Below are 15,173 nucleotides of genomic sequence, written 5' to 3'. Positions count from 1 at the left end.
TAGACTTTCAGCCTCCAGAACTCTGAGAAATTTGTTTAAGCCACCCAGTCTATGGTATTCTGGTATAGCAGCCCAAGCTGACAGACAGGTATATCATTCTAGGTATATTTCACTCTTAAAATTGTTCAAAATTCATAGTTTATACTATGAATATACTACATATACTACATGAAGTATACTACTTCATATATACTACATGAAGTAATCTCTATTATCACCTGAGTTGAGAGTATGATACTTTAGGAATTACTGCTTGAAATCATTGCAGAGTAGAATAAGTTGACTTTCATGCTCTTTAGATGAAAAGTCTAGATCATCTGCACAGGTCAGAGAATCTGTCAGGAAGCTTGCAGTCCTTTGCATGCCTCAGTCTCCAAATTGTGTCTTGGCCTAACCATGTTTCAGGCCTGTGTTTTACTTCTATATGCCAGATCTCAAGGAATCAGTTGCAACTCCACCTTTATAGATAGTTAAAACAACACCATATCCAAAATTTGGCTCTGGAGGAAAAGACACACTTTTCTCTATTTACTCTTCTGTTGTTCTCAAATACAAACGTATTGAACTTACTTGGTTTTTAAGTTGTACTAATTCTGGTAGACTAACAGGGTAGTGAAGACAGGACAAAGTATTTCAAGATCTTAGTTTCTTTTTTAGAGTACTGGTCCTTTCACCTGTCATTGCTGGCTCACTTCTGATGTACATATACAAAATGAGTTGTCTCTATTTTTCCTGAGCATTGGCCTATCAGCCTTCTTTTTCTGATACCCACTCATGTTCATGATTTGTTCTTAAGAGGAACTGTTTCCTCATATAAGTTGAAATGAGGTCTAAGGATGCAGTTAGGACTACTGTTTTAATAATATGAAAGACCAGGCAATCTGAACACTGTAGCACTACATATACCCAGAAATGTCAAATATAATATGCATGTATTTAAATGTTGAGTATAAAAAACAAATCCCCAGATGAGAGCAACAGAGTATGGAAAAAATAAAACAGAAGGCATAATGTGACTGTTAGAATTAAGTAAGAAAATATAGGATAGATGAGAGGGAAGAAAAGAGTAAAATAGGGCCAAAGGGGATATACCACCCCTTGCCTGGAGGCACCACTGGGGTTCCAAAAGAAACGACTCAAAGTTGATCTAAAAGAACTCTTGTACACTAGGTGATAAAGAAAAGATAGCAAATTATGGTAACCATAGTCCAAAGAAGCCCCCAGCGATCCCCATCTCTTGGTGTTTGTGCCCTGTGTACCGGTCCCTTCCCACACTAAGTAGGACTGACCTGTGTATAATGACCCACATGGCAAAGACAGTGTATAATTTCCAAACCTAGGCTTCCCCTATCTTCTCTTGGATCAGTCTGAGGGAATGAGGGAAGCCAGACTCCATGTGAAAAGGATAGTCAAGTAGCCCTATGGGGAAGAAATACTCCTGCCAGTAGTAGCACTAACTTCTCAGGATTGTGAATGAACTCCCTTAGAAGCAGATATTCCAGCCCCAGTCCAGCCTTCGGATGATAACATCCTTGGCTAACATCTTTGATAGCATTCTTATGAGACCCTGAGTCTGAATCACACCAAGCTAACTAAGCCTTTTCTACACTTCAGACTCCTGGAAACTGTGCCAGATAATAAGTGTTTATTATCTGAGCTTCTAAAGTCTGTGGAGATTAGTTGTGCAAAACCAGAAAGCCAATAAATAAACATATGAAAGGATTCCAAGCCTAAGAAAATAGCATGACTTTTTTTTTTTTTAAGGGCAGAACATTAAAAAAAAAAAATCCTGTTGGCTTTCTTGAAATGAGAAATAAATTCAATGAAATAAAAATCTCAGTGGATAAATTAAATAACTAAAAGATAACCTCAGTGTTTTGATTAATTAATGAAAGATTAATGAAAATTACTTAAAGAAAATAGCTATGAGAGAATTTCAGAATGCCATATATGTATAGATGGGGGAAATGAAAAGGTAGACTTACTTGAAGTGTAGATTATAGAAGCTGTTGGAGTTCCAGAAAGAGAATAAATAAAATGAAGAAGTCATTTAAAAGCCTATACTGGGGGATCCCTGGGTGGCGCAGCGGTTTAGCGCCTGCCTTTGGCCCAGGGTGTGATCCTGGAGACCCGGGATCGAATCCCACATCAGGCTCCCGGTGCATGGAGCCTGATTCTCCCTCTGCCTATGTCTCTGCCTCTCTCTCTCTCTCTGTGACTGTCATAAATAAATAAAAATTAAAAAAAATCTAAAAGCCTATACTGGCTTAAAATTAATGTAAGATACAGATTTATAGGTGAAGTGAGCCTCATGCAAAATATTATAGTAGGAATAAATCCAGGGCTTGACTCATGGAAATGAGTTAGAAAAACAATAAAAGCAACACACTGTATAAAAGTGAACCATTAGGGGTGCCTGGGTGGCTCAGTGGTTGAGTGTCTGCTTTTGGCTCAGGTCATGATCCCAGAACCCTGAGATCAAGCCCCACATCAGGCTCCCTGCTCAGCAGAGTTTGATTCTCTCCGTCCTTCTCCCCTACTTGTGCTCTCTCTCACTATCTGCCTCTCACTCAAATAAATAACTAAAAATCTTTAAAAAAAAAGTTCTGAGAAATAACACCTGTTAGTCTAGAGCAAAGCAAAACTCTTTTAGTAATGGGGGTCAAAAATAGGCATTTAGAGGATAATACCCACAAACACAAAAGAAGACTTACTGCACCAGACTCTTAACAAATGAATTATGTAAATGTGAACATCAGACAAAGATAAAATGAGGTCAGCAATGGCTGAGATGCACAAGGGAATATGACAACAAAGAAATGGCAACACATGGGTAAATCTAGATATACCAATGGATAAATGTGTGTGTAACACAATCAGAATATTTATGCTCTGTTGGGAGGTATGGAAATTGATGCCATGACTTTGGAAAACAGTTTGGCCTTTTCTAATAAATCACCATAGGGTTCTCCATTCTCTGTGACCAAGCAATTGCCCTCCTAGAAACATCAGGAGAAATGTATGAAATAAAGCCTCAAACAGAATCAGCTTAAAAAAAAAAACCCACCAATGATAGAATGGCTAAATAATATATGTTATTTGATCACATCATGAAATATACACAGCAGTCAAAATAAGTGAACCACAACACTGCAATTAACAAGGATGGGTGAATGCACACTGTTGAGGAAGTAGATCAAATTGCCAATAGTTATATAAAGAATGAGTCCATTGATACAAGTTCAAATTTAAATGGTTTATTTATTTAAAAAGGGCTTACCTGGTGTTCCATGTGTATAGTCACTGTTCTAAGAAGTTCACCATGCAAACCCAGTTAATCACATAATGAGCTAATAGGCACCAGAGATAGTTATCTGGCTTATATGCAAATTAAGAAAAATGATAAAAGCAAATTAAAACTTGGGGCACCTGGGTGGCTCAAACATCCAACTTTTTTTTTTTAAGATTTTATTTACTTATTCATGAAATACACACAGAGAGAGGCAGAGACATAGGGAGAGAAGCAGGTTCCCTGTGAGGAGTGGATACAAGGCTCTATTCCCAGACCCCAGGATCACTCCTGGAGCTGAAGGCAGATGCTCAACTACTGAGCCACCCAGGCGTCCCAAACATCCAATTCTTGATATTGGCTCAGGTCATAATCTCAGGGCTATGAGATTAAGCTCCTTGTCAGGGTCCATGTTCAGGATGGAGTTTGCTTGTCCCTCTGCCATTGTTCCCCCCCAGCCAACTCACATGCCCTATTTCTAAAAATAAATAAAATCTTAAAAGAAAAAAAAAAGCAAATGGAAAACACAAGATTCAGTGCACTGCTATCCTGGAGATATGGGAATGTGGGCGTGGGATCTGCAAAGAAACAGTGGAGGGTTCAAAGCTGCGAATTTTAATTTCATAGGCTGGATGGTAGATTTATGGCTATTCTTTTTATTACTGTTTAAATCAGGCATATGTTTTCTCTCCATTCTTATATCTGAGTAATATGTTTCATAATCCAATATAAAGTGAGAAAAAATTGAGTTGCTCAATAGATCATTAGATCAAAAATTGGCCATTCATATAAAGAAAATTTAATTTAGAATCTTATACAGACAACAGATAACAGTAAAGTCCAGAGGGAGTAAGAACCTAAATGTGAAGAGTAAAACTAGCAAAATTCTGTGAAATTGTAGAAAAAATATTGATGATAAAACAGGAAACAATTTTTTTCCAGTGAAGCTTTAAAGTACAAACCATAAAGAAAATAACTGATAAATTGAAAGGCATTAAATTAGAAATTTTTATTTTGAAAGACACTGTATAAAATGAAAAGGCATACCATAGACTAGTAGAGTATATTTGTCACCTAGGTGAATGACAGAGGATTAGTGTAGTATATATAGGATATAAACCTATAAATTAATTTTTAAAAACCCAAATAATTCAATAGAATAAAAGAACAAGGGATATTAATAGTTAGTTAAAAGCTAGAGTAAGGGAGGCATCTTGGTGGCTTGGTGGTTGAGCATCTGCCTTCGATTCAGGTCGTGATCCCAGGGTCCTGAGGTGGAGTCCTGCACCAGGATCCCCCAAGGGAGCCTGGTTCTCCCTCTACCTATGTCTCTGCCTCTTTTGAATAAATAAAGTTTTTTTTTAAAAAAAGCTAGAGTAAGGTACCTGAGTGAACCCTAAAATTAAAAAAAAAAGTCTCAATACTTAGGGAAATACATGTTAAAGTATAAAAGAATTTTTATTTCAGACCCATTATACTGGCAAATCTTTCCTACATTGGATAATACCAAGTGTTAGCTGCATCCTGAGAATATGTGAAATACACACATTTTTTAATGGAAATGGATAAAACCACTTTTGAAATAACTACTTAAGTTGACTGATCACATACCCTATAACTGCAATTTCATTTCAAGATGTTTTATGTTGGAAATACTCTGGCTTGTGTTCACAAAGAAGTGTTCAAAAAGAAATGTACAATGATTTGTATTGTAGCATACTTTAACACTTTATAATAAGCAAGGTATATACGATGTTACTGCCCTGCCTGACAAGAGATATAGACTATTCATATAATACATATTTAGCTGATGATTCATTTAGTTGAAAACCCTAAAGCAGGGAATACTATTCAGTGCTGGAAAGAAATGTACCGTCAAGCCATGTAAAGACCTGGAATAAACTTAAATGCATATTATTAAGAGGAAGAAGCCAATCTGCAAAGGTAACATATGATTCCCACTATATGACACTCTGTGAAAGGGAATGCTATGGGGACAGTAAAAGGCTCCATGTTTGCCAGGGCTTCTGGGGAGGGAAGGGATGGCAAGGCAGAGACAAAAGATTATTTTAATGCACACTCTGTATGACACTGTCATGGTGGAAGCATCATTGTACATTTGTTAAAACCCATAGCAAGTAAAACTCTAAGAGTGCACCCTATTGTCAGCTGTGGAAAAGTAACAATGGGTTGCTGGATTTGTAAGGAGGGCCTCAGTATGCATAACTGTTCCCTTACTTTCTTCTTTTCTTTTTTGAGCTACTTAGTTCAAGGAAGCATAAGATCTACTTCACTTCTTGCTGTAGTTCACCATGATAGGCTTCTATACAAGGAGAACTGGAAGTTTCTAGCACAAGTTATAATTTAGAGAGTCTGTTCCTTTCTGAATTTTATACTTTAAAAGACCCCCTGTCTATAGGTATGGGACATTTTCTTCATGATCAACTCTTACATAAAAAGGTGATATTTTTGATCTATCTGCTATATATTTCAGTCTCAGTTCTTAATTATTTCAAAACTTGAGCTAAGAAACAAAGTGCTATTTATTGGACCGTCCTCAAATTCCCAACAGCACCTGAATTCCCAGGCTAGATACTGGGTGTTTGCTGTTGCTCAGGTCTCTGGTCTTTCCTCCAAACTCTCTCTGCTTTGGTTTATTAGTTGCCTGGAATTAAAGTGAAAGCTTAGTTTTTCTCCTTCTTGTCAGAACCACCTGCAAATCATTCTTCACACTAATGACAGAGAAGTATTTCTTAAATTGGAAATTGTATACCTTGGCATTTCTCCACTGCTTCTTGTATTTATTCCAAACTCCTAAGTTGGTCCCATTTAGCTCTTTATGATGTGCTAATTGTCTCCCAACAAGTTACACATCTAGTGACTTTATCACACACATTCTTACTGCACCACAAGATGCTCTCTGCAAATTCTCACAGTATTCCACAAACAATGGGCCAGTGTATTTCTCTGCCTTCACACAAATCTTTGCTCATTGCCCCAAAAGACCTTGTACCCCTTTTCATCTTGACAGGAACTCCTCATCTTTTAAAGCTAAAAACTTGGGGCACCTTGGTGGCTCAGTTGGTCAAGCATCTGACTTTGTCTCAGGTCATGATCTCAGGGTCCTGGAATGGAGCCCTGTGTAGGGCTCTGTGCTCAGCAGGGAGTCTGCTTCTTCCTCTGCCTCTCCTGCTGCCCCTCCCTCTGCCTGTGCACTCTCTCTTTCTCTCTCTCATATAAATAAAATCCTTAAAAAATATATATAGCTAAAAACTTAAAACATTACTTTTCCAGGAAGTCTTCCCTACCTCCCATCTGATATATGCCTTTCATGTGTTCTCCATATACAGTGCAATCTTCCATTTGTCCATCTATTCATTCACTCTGTCATCCATCCATCCATCCTTCTACTCGTCTATTAATTCGTTTCACAGTGATAGTGTACCAACCATGTACCATGGTCTGTGAATTGTGCTAGAATGAAGGAGTGAAAGGATAGGTGTCATTCTTGCCTCCATGGTATTATACTTTTTATCATAAATGTATCCCGTGGAATTATAATGAAAGATTTATCTAATTGCTTTCTCTATTAGTCAGTAAATTATTTTACTGCATTGATGGCAGACTTGGCTTTCAATCCATTGCACCTACCATGTCCATGACATAGCGTGTTATTAATTAGTGTTGATTGAATAACTTGCTGTATAAATTAACTTCTATATATTTCTTCTAAGCTCTGTAACTTCAGAAATTATTACTTAATTATATAAATACTTCCAGGTGAATACCTCTAGTTGGGTCTCACTTGCAACTATGAATCTTAAATATGTGAGAGCAGATATAACAAGGATGAGGAGTTGCTGGATTAATTGTAGCAGTGGAAGAGCAAAGTTAGTTTACCTAGTGGACTAGAAGGTTTAACCAGACCTTGCCTCTGGTTCCTAATGCCACCCTCTGGGACTCCCTTGACTCCCACTGCTCCTTGCACTGTCCTTGAGCCTCTCATTTATTCTGATATTACTGAACAGTTTTTCAGTAATTTCTATCTGCGCCTTCATTTATTTATATGCAGTTATTTGTTGTTACTAAGACTGAGGACTCCAAATTCCATGAAATTCAGCTTATTACCAAAGAGTACTGAATATTTTTTATAATATACAATGTGAAACATACTTAGAAAAACTTATTGTCTAAAATCTTAAATGGAAAATCTATTGAATCATGCCTGTATGTTATCTCTTATCAAGGTAACTTGCCAGTGGACCTCCCAACTCCACCAGAAATGTCCGCTCCAGTAACATTACCTCCACACAACTGTACAGACAATGAATTTGTTTGCAGGTCCGATGGTCACTGTGTTGAAAAAGTCCAGAAGTGTGATTTTAGATATGACCGTCCTGACCAATCAGATAAATCATTCTGTGGTAGGTGAATTTCTATTTTGTATTAAATATAGCCATGAAACAGATAAAACAATACCTGTATAATCTTTAAGTAGCATGGCCTAGTGCCATAGTTAGAAATTTTCAACTTAGCTTACATGAGGTTTTAATATAAAAGCTGTTTGTATAGCAAATTATAGAAGAATCAGCATGCATTCGTCTATGATGCTCAACAAGAGGTAATTTTTTCTTAATTGATGTTTGGATTCAAAACACTTGTTTCATGGATATTACTTGACTCTGGGACTATGATTTACTAGTTCTTTGCTATCCACCCCCTGTTTGTCTCTATTCTACTCCTCACACTCATGAAATAGGAATGGTCAAGGTGAAAGTATTTTAAAACTCTCAAATTAGATGAATTTGTTTATATTTTGCTAATAGCAAATATTTGCTATTTGCCATTAGCAAAATATAAAATGAATACTATGTTAAATGTGTAGAATTCATAAGACCCAATTTTAATACAGATGGGCCCCTTTTTCTGGAACTTACGGACATGTGCCAATATATAGCTTCTAAGGCAAATGTTTAATCTAAAAGTGAACTTCTCAGCCAAAGATACAGTCATAGAGGAGAAAAATTGATCTGGGTCTGAATGGGCAAAGTGCAAGATGAGAAGGAGTGAATACTTATGCCATTTTCCCCTTCTCTATTTATTGGATAGTATATGAATTTCCTATAGTATAATATTTCTCAAGTGTCTTGATGATATTAAGGGTTCAGACCATGCAGATAATACAGAGTGTAATGAAGCTCTATTCCATCTTCTGCCAGCATTGTGAAGAAATTCTAAAACTTAGAAAGTCAAATAAGGTTCATGTTTATTTTAATTTAGCAAATGAAATGCTTTTTAATGTAAGGATACACAGTAAATTAACTAACTTATCTAGACCCCCAAACTCAAAAAAATCAAAGCTAACTCACTCTGTGGATGAGACGAGATAGTAATTAACTCAAGTTGACTAGAGATACATACGTTGCACTGGAGATGGGAGATAATATAATGGAAGGTGTTGTGGTATTCAAACTTCCTCCTGGGAAGACCAAATCCTGTTATGATCATACATAAATTGTGGCGTTTCCGAAAGCTTACACAGAATCCTGTTGATTACACCTAATGAGTGTCTTTAGTGAATACTGATTTTCTTCTTAGTTCAACTTTGTAATTTTAGTAACATCATTTATGATGGGGTGAGCCGTTGTGATAAAGTTCTTCAAGTGTCCTGAATGAATATCTCCTACTAAATTACTATTCTAAAATCTTGGGATTATTAATTTACTTTGAATACACATGAACTGAATTATTACTTCATTCTGAACAAATTATGTGATCTTGCTTCCTCCATCTTTTTGTAAGATGAAATGTTATGTCTGCCTGTTATCTTTGATCTTACATTTTCCAATGCTTTTTATTGTGTAAAGAACACAGCATGAATGCTACTCTTAACAAATTTTTAAGTGCACAATATATTATTGTTGACCAGGTACAATGTTGTACAGCAGATCTTCAGGCTCACTCATCTTGCTTGACTAAAACTTTATGCTCTCTAATTTAAGAAAAATCTGTGATTCATTTCTTTTTTAATGATATGAAGAACAGAATCCTATTGATTTTTAAATCTCTGGTGGGTGGGGATTGGAGGGTATCTTGGTGATGGGCAATAAGGAGGGCATTTGATGTAATGAACCCTGGGTGTTATTGCAACTGATGAATCACTGAACTCTACCTCTGAAACAAAAAAAATTATTTAAATCTCTTCACAAGATAATTATATGACCACTATTAATGTCAGAGATTAAATAACATAATTGAATGTTGTGATTAAAAATCACTTTTTTTTGATGGAGTGTTTCCTTCTCAAACTTTACATTAAATCATGAACTAAAGTTTCTAAGTGATGGTGGTGGTTTGCCAACACTGCCTATGCCACTTAAAAGTTGGAGTCTTCTGTAGTATACACAAGAACAGTGGAGAATTTAAGACACATGGGCATGTTTAGAGAGAAAGAAAGAACATTTCACACAGAGCCTATGTATTTCAAAAATCATTGTAGTTGTAGTTGCATGTGATACTAGAATACAGTCATTACAAGAATATTGAAAAAAAATTCAAGGAAAATATTACTGCTTTGAATTAAAGTAGTTTGGAATTTGGACTGACTGCTTCAAGGACTTAACTGAAGTTTAGATTTTTCATAATACTGTGGCAAAAGAATGGACTTACCAGACCTTGGTAAGTAACATCAATGTTATGTGAAGAGAAACTGGCAATGCTTAGATTGCTATTCTAGGACATAATTAAAATCTCACCTCCTTATCAGAACAAATGTTTTATTATATGCATTTATGCCCATGTTACAGCTACTGTAGATATTTGAATATGGTGCACATAGATTTCTTTAAAACTCTTCTAGTGATTATATAAATCATTTGTCTAATTATTTTAATTATGCTTAAAAGATAACTAAGAAAAGAAACCCAACAGTAAAAAAGTGCCTTTTACGGGTAAGTTGTCATTTATTGATACATTTATTGTGATTAGTTCATCTTGTCTTTGTTTTACTCTATTCAAGTTATGAAAGTTTGCAGCTTTGAAAAAGAAAGCCTGTGTAAGTGGTACCAATCAATTCCAGAAATGCTAATTCAAGATTCAAACACATTCAGATGGGGACTTGGTAATGGAACCAGTATTCATCATGGGGAAGAAAATCATAGGCCATTGGTGGATCATACAACGTAAGTGACCACACATTTTGAACATGTTTTTAGGAACTGTATTAAGCAGCTTCCAAATTCCTGCTACATCACCTTATCTTAAGCCACTACTATTGTAAAGATCAAATTAGAGAGTAGATGGACTATGTGTAGTTTTCATATAAAATTGGGGGAAAAAAGCCATTGAATTTAAAAAGCTATGAATGCTCTTATAAAAGTCATAGAAACTAGAGAAATATATAAGAAAAATAATAATTTGTAATATTACCACAAATGTTGTTTTAAGATTATCTATTCAGGGACACCTGGCTGGCTCATTCAGTAGAGCATGTGACTCTTGATCTCAGGATTGTGAGTTCGAGTTCAAGCCCAATGTTGGGAATGGAGCCTACTTAAAAAGTTAAAAAAAATTTTAAATAAATTGAATAGAATTATCCATTTCTTCCTTCCTCTGCCTGAGTCTTTTGTTTCCTCCTTTTTAAGATCCTCTTTCTCCTCACCTTTCCCTTTTCTTCTAGTCTTTCATCTTCATTGTCACTTATTTTGGTCTTTTCTTTCCAAGGCTTCATAACTCATACCTTTCCCTGTTTTGTAGGCCACAGATATATTTAGAGCTTACTTCTCATAAGGTCCCATCCTTCATTCTTTTCTTTTAATGGTTTCATGGAAGTAATCCTAAAGATGGTGAAAGGATCCCCATTTATATTACAGGGAATGTTTTCAAAACCTTTATGCCTTCATACCTCTCCACGGTTAAAGTTTCAAGAGCCCCACTTCTATGGCTTCTGTTTTCGAGGAAAACTAATGGTGTGTCTACTGCTAGTTAATTATTGCCTTGGGCAACCTGACCAGGTACTCAAAGAAGCCATAATATCTTCTGGGCTGGCTTTTAACACTGGTTTTCTGATCTCTCTCTTGTTGTTTTGTTTTGTTAAAAGGGTTCCAGTTTTACCATCATTGGATTTCAATATTATCAGCCATGTTGTCCAAAGTATATAGAGTAGCAGATATTAATACCATGTGTTTTGATTCCCTTCAACAGTTGGCAGTTAATTTTGGAGATTTTCAGTATTCAAATTTTCCTTGGGCCACTTCTGACTCCTAGAAAAGCAAAGGGTAATTTCAGAAAGTATTTCTGGCACATCTAAATAAACCATATTGCATTAATAATCTGTATTTCAATAAAGAAAAAGGCAAACTAGAATTTCCCTTCCATGTGGTAAAGGTGTAAATATGTGTTAGCATATTATAAGCAGAGTAATATAATTTGCTTTTAATTGACTTGTCTTTTCCCCCTGCTCCCTCCATAGACTGCATACTCAGGAATCACAGGGTCTGTGGCTTCCCTATTTATTGCATTATTTCTAAATGACTGACATATATTAAGTCTTCATAATTATTTGTTGAATTAATTGGTGATTAGGACCTATATATTTATAGATTTATAATTATGGGCTGCAAAGCAAAAAAAATTAAATATATTTTTAAATGACTATTTAGGTAATATTTAATCGACATTCTGTATATGACAATGAATGTGGAGAAGAGAGTAGTCCCTAAGCTTGCATCTCCCCCAGGTTTCTGCTCCTCTCTTCTCCAGGCTCCTTCTGATGCAGCCAAGGAAGGTTTGACATTTTTATTTTGTAATAAGAAATAGTTTTTTATGCATCATATATCCATCCTACTTAGTGGCTTATAGTAAATTTCCAAACTCTGTTTTCCAAATTTTATTTTTTATATTTAGAGGGAAGCTTTTTCTAATTTAGAAAATGCTTTTTCTCTCCCAGATGTGTGGCTCCAGGAATTTAAAGCCAAGGTTTTAAGTCAATTGTGTTTGAAATAGTTTTTGACTCAATTTTGAAAATCACAAAACTCTACACCAATTCTTTTCCCATCTTCATGTTCTGTAATCAAGTTCTCCTTAAGGCAAAGATGGATTTGGGCTCAGGTTGGTGAAGATCATTCATAAACAAGTGCCAAAGACAAAAAGCACATTAAAATATTTCAAAATATTCTCTCACTTCATGTATTTAATGAAGCAATAAAAAGTCTAGAAAAGTCATGGTGGTGTGGGAATATGTAGGGAAGTTTTCATTGTGTAGTCAAATCTTAGATAACATCTTTTTTTTTTTTAAAAAGATATATATTTATTTATTTATTTTAGAGAGAGAGAATGGTGTGGAAGTATGGGTGGAGGGAGAGGGCACAAAGATCTCAAGCAGACTTGATGCCCAGTGCAGAGCCTGATTCAGGGCTCAATCTCATGACTCTGGGATCATGACCTGAGTCAAAACCAAGAGTCAGAGGCAACTAACTGTGCCACCCAGGTGCCCCTTAGATAATATCTTAATATGTGTGTTTCATCATGAAAATATAGCAGTAAAAGCTATAAATGAAGCCATGTTCCAAATGATGCTCTACCCTTTGGTCTTTATGCTTTAATGGACCCATAAGCCTTTATACCGAAGTATCTGAAATGAACTTTGTGGTCTACAAAAGGGATACATCTTTAGTTTTCACTTGTTGTTTATGGAGAGTACAGCTGGTTTTTTCAACATTTTGATATGACTTAGTAAAAGGTATCTCTTCTTGAGCTGGGAATATATAGCCATGGCCTCAGCACAGAGCTTGATGAGTGGATTCTTTCTACACTCTGCCTAGCAGGGCCTAATGAAGGGCACGTAAGCATGATTTTTACCTAGGATTGAAATCAAGGCACATAGAAATCATTATTGTTCTCAACTATTTCACTCCAGTGAAATAAAGTAAAATTCATTTAGTGTAAATATCATCAGTCACTATTTGCATGTTCTTTTGAGTTTGGGGTTGGGTGAAATTTCCATTTCCTTTAACTTATTTAGTGACACGAACATTTAGCTGAAAAGTTATTTTCTGAGTGTTTTGGAAAAAAGAAACATAATGTAGTAAAAAAGAAAAAAACAGAAGAAAAATGATTTTATACCCATTCACATATGAGGAACTACTAGGGAACTTGGCAAAAACATTAGTCCTACTCAGCTGACATTTTTTTTTTAATTGTTTAGCATTGAATTAAGGTATTTGGATCACCTAGCACCTGAGCTTTGAAGCTAATTCAAATTTAAATATGTTTAGATTTGGAAGTGTTGTGTCATGATTTCTTCCCGTTTGTAGTTTTATTTGATCTCAGACTTCTCTACTCTGACCTCCAGGATCAGTTTAATTAGCCTAGTCCTTTAGTTCAGACAATTTTACCATAGTATGTAAATTGGTTCATAGCTAAGTACCATAAATTTGTAATTGTTTTTATCTCCTAGAAGGAGTCTTTGTTTGATGCAGCTTATTTATTTTTACTACAGGAAGCCAAAGAGAGCAAAGTTTTGAGTCCTTGGCCCTTAAATCAATTTTTTTTTGACTAAACGCCCATCTGTTGGTTAAATGAGGTTTGGTATTAAGATTTATCTTGGGGATGATTTTATATATCATTCCCTCAGGCAAAATTAAGTTCTCCACACTTCATTTCTGTTATGGAATGATGTCTAGGGGAATGTGTATGCCTGTTCTAGATTAGTGGTTTCTAACTGTGTTCATAGAAGCCTTAGGGAAGTTTCTCAAAATGGTGATTAGGGCCACTGTCAATTTATACATACACACACATATACACACACACACACTATATATACATATATATGTATGTATACATACATACATATATATATTTAAATGCAGTTCTGAAACACTTGGATCAAAATCTCAGAGTACACCTGAAAATCTGTATTTTAGTGTAATTCCTAGATGCTTCTAGAACCTCATCCCTAGAGGGTACCATGTCAGGAAGTGGTGAAGGTATTCTTAAAAGAAGATGACTTTCTCATGTCCTTATTCTAATTTCGATCAGAGCAGATTCATTTTTCTCTTAATATAGTAACTAATTAAAATATAGTACAAAATGTTTCAGGACAAACAAAAAATTTGTTCTAAGGTAATTGCATTTAAAAATAAAATTTGTGTCTTGAAAAATAACGTAATTGAAAAATAGTGTGTGAGAAATATCTTTACCTTTGGGGGCACTGGGTGGTTCAGTCAGTTGATCATTCAACTCTGTTTCCACTCAGGTCATGATCTTGGGGTCATGGGATTGGGCTCCATTCTCAGCCGAGTCTGTTTCAGATTCTCTCTCCCTCTTACTCTTGCATGTGCGTGCACGTGCACATGCACACACACATTCTCTCTCTCTCAAATAAATAAATAAATAAAATATTAAAAAAAAATCTTTCCCCTCAGTTAATCTAGAAGAAATATAATTTCAAGGCACTGTCTACATTCCTCCATTCATTGTATAATACCCAACATTTTTTTTCCCTCAGACCTTTTTGCCTATCTGAAAAAGACAGATACTTCAAAATACATTGGATTTTAGAATTTGCTTACGGATTGTTGAGAAACTATTTGAATATGAACTATCTCATTAAAAATGCAGATTACATAGAACACAGTTTCTTAAGTGTGTCATTTGTAAAGTAGAAGTACTTTTTCTTAGATTTTTCCTTTTATTTCATAACACTTTCAGGTAGAAATGAGTTATAGTCTCCACTGTTGCAAATGCACCTACATTCCTCTCTATGTTATGCGTTTGTGCAGGTTTAACATCATTATAAACTAAAAGCCACATAAATAATGCAAACTGTCCCTGTGACATAACCGTGCACATCATAATCTGTCTAAGTGCTAGATGTAAATGTGGA

At 35.5% G+C, this 15,173-nt stretch overlaps 1 protein-coding gene across 1 annotated transcript in view; it reads left to right on the top strand.

The window, feature by feature from the left end:
* The window catches only part of MALRD1 (MAM and LDL receptor class A domain containing 1), a 761,302-nt gene that overhangs the window by 234,700 nt on the left and 511,429 nt on the right, over positions 1-15,173 (top strand). The window contains 2 exon segments of the mRNA XM_055332672.1: positions 7,537-7,713; positions 10,308-10,470. Coding sequence (XP_055188647.1) covers positions 7,537-7,713; positions 10,308-10,470 — 340 coding nt within the window.

Source organism: Nyctereutes procyonoides, unplaced genomic scaffold (genome assembly GCF_905146905.1).
Source record: "Nyctereutes procyonoides isolate TBG_1078 unplaced genomic scaffold, NYPRO_anot_genome, whole genome shotgun sequence".
NCBI classification, from domain to species: domain Eukaryota; kingdom Metazoa; phylum Chordata; class Mammalia; order Carnivora; family Canidae; genus Nyctereutes; species Nyctereutes procyonoides.
The sequence above is the reverse complement of the archived record's forward strand: the minus strand, read 5'-3'. Positions and strand labels throughout refer to the sequence as shown.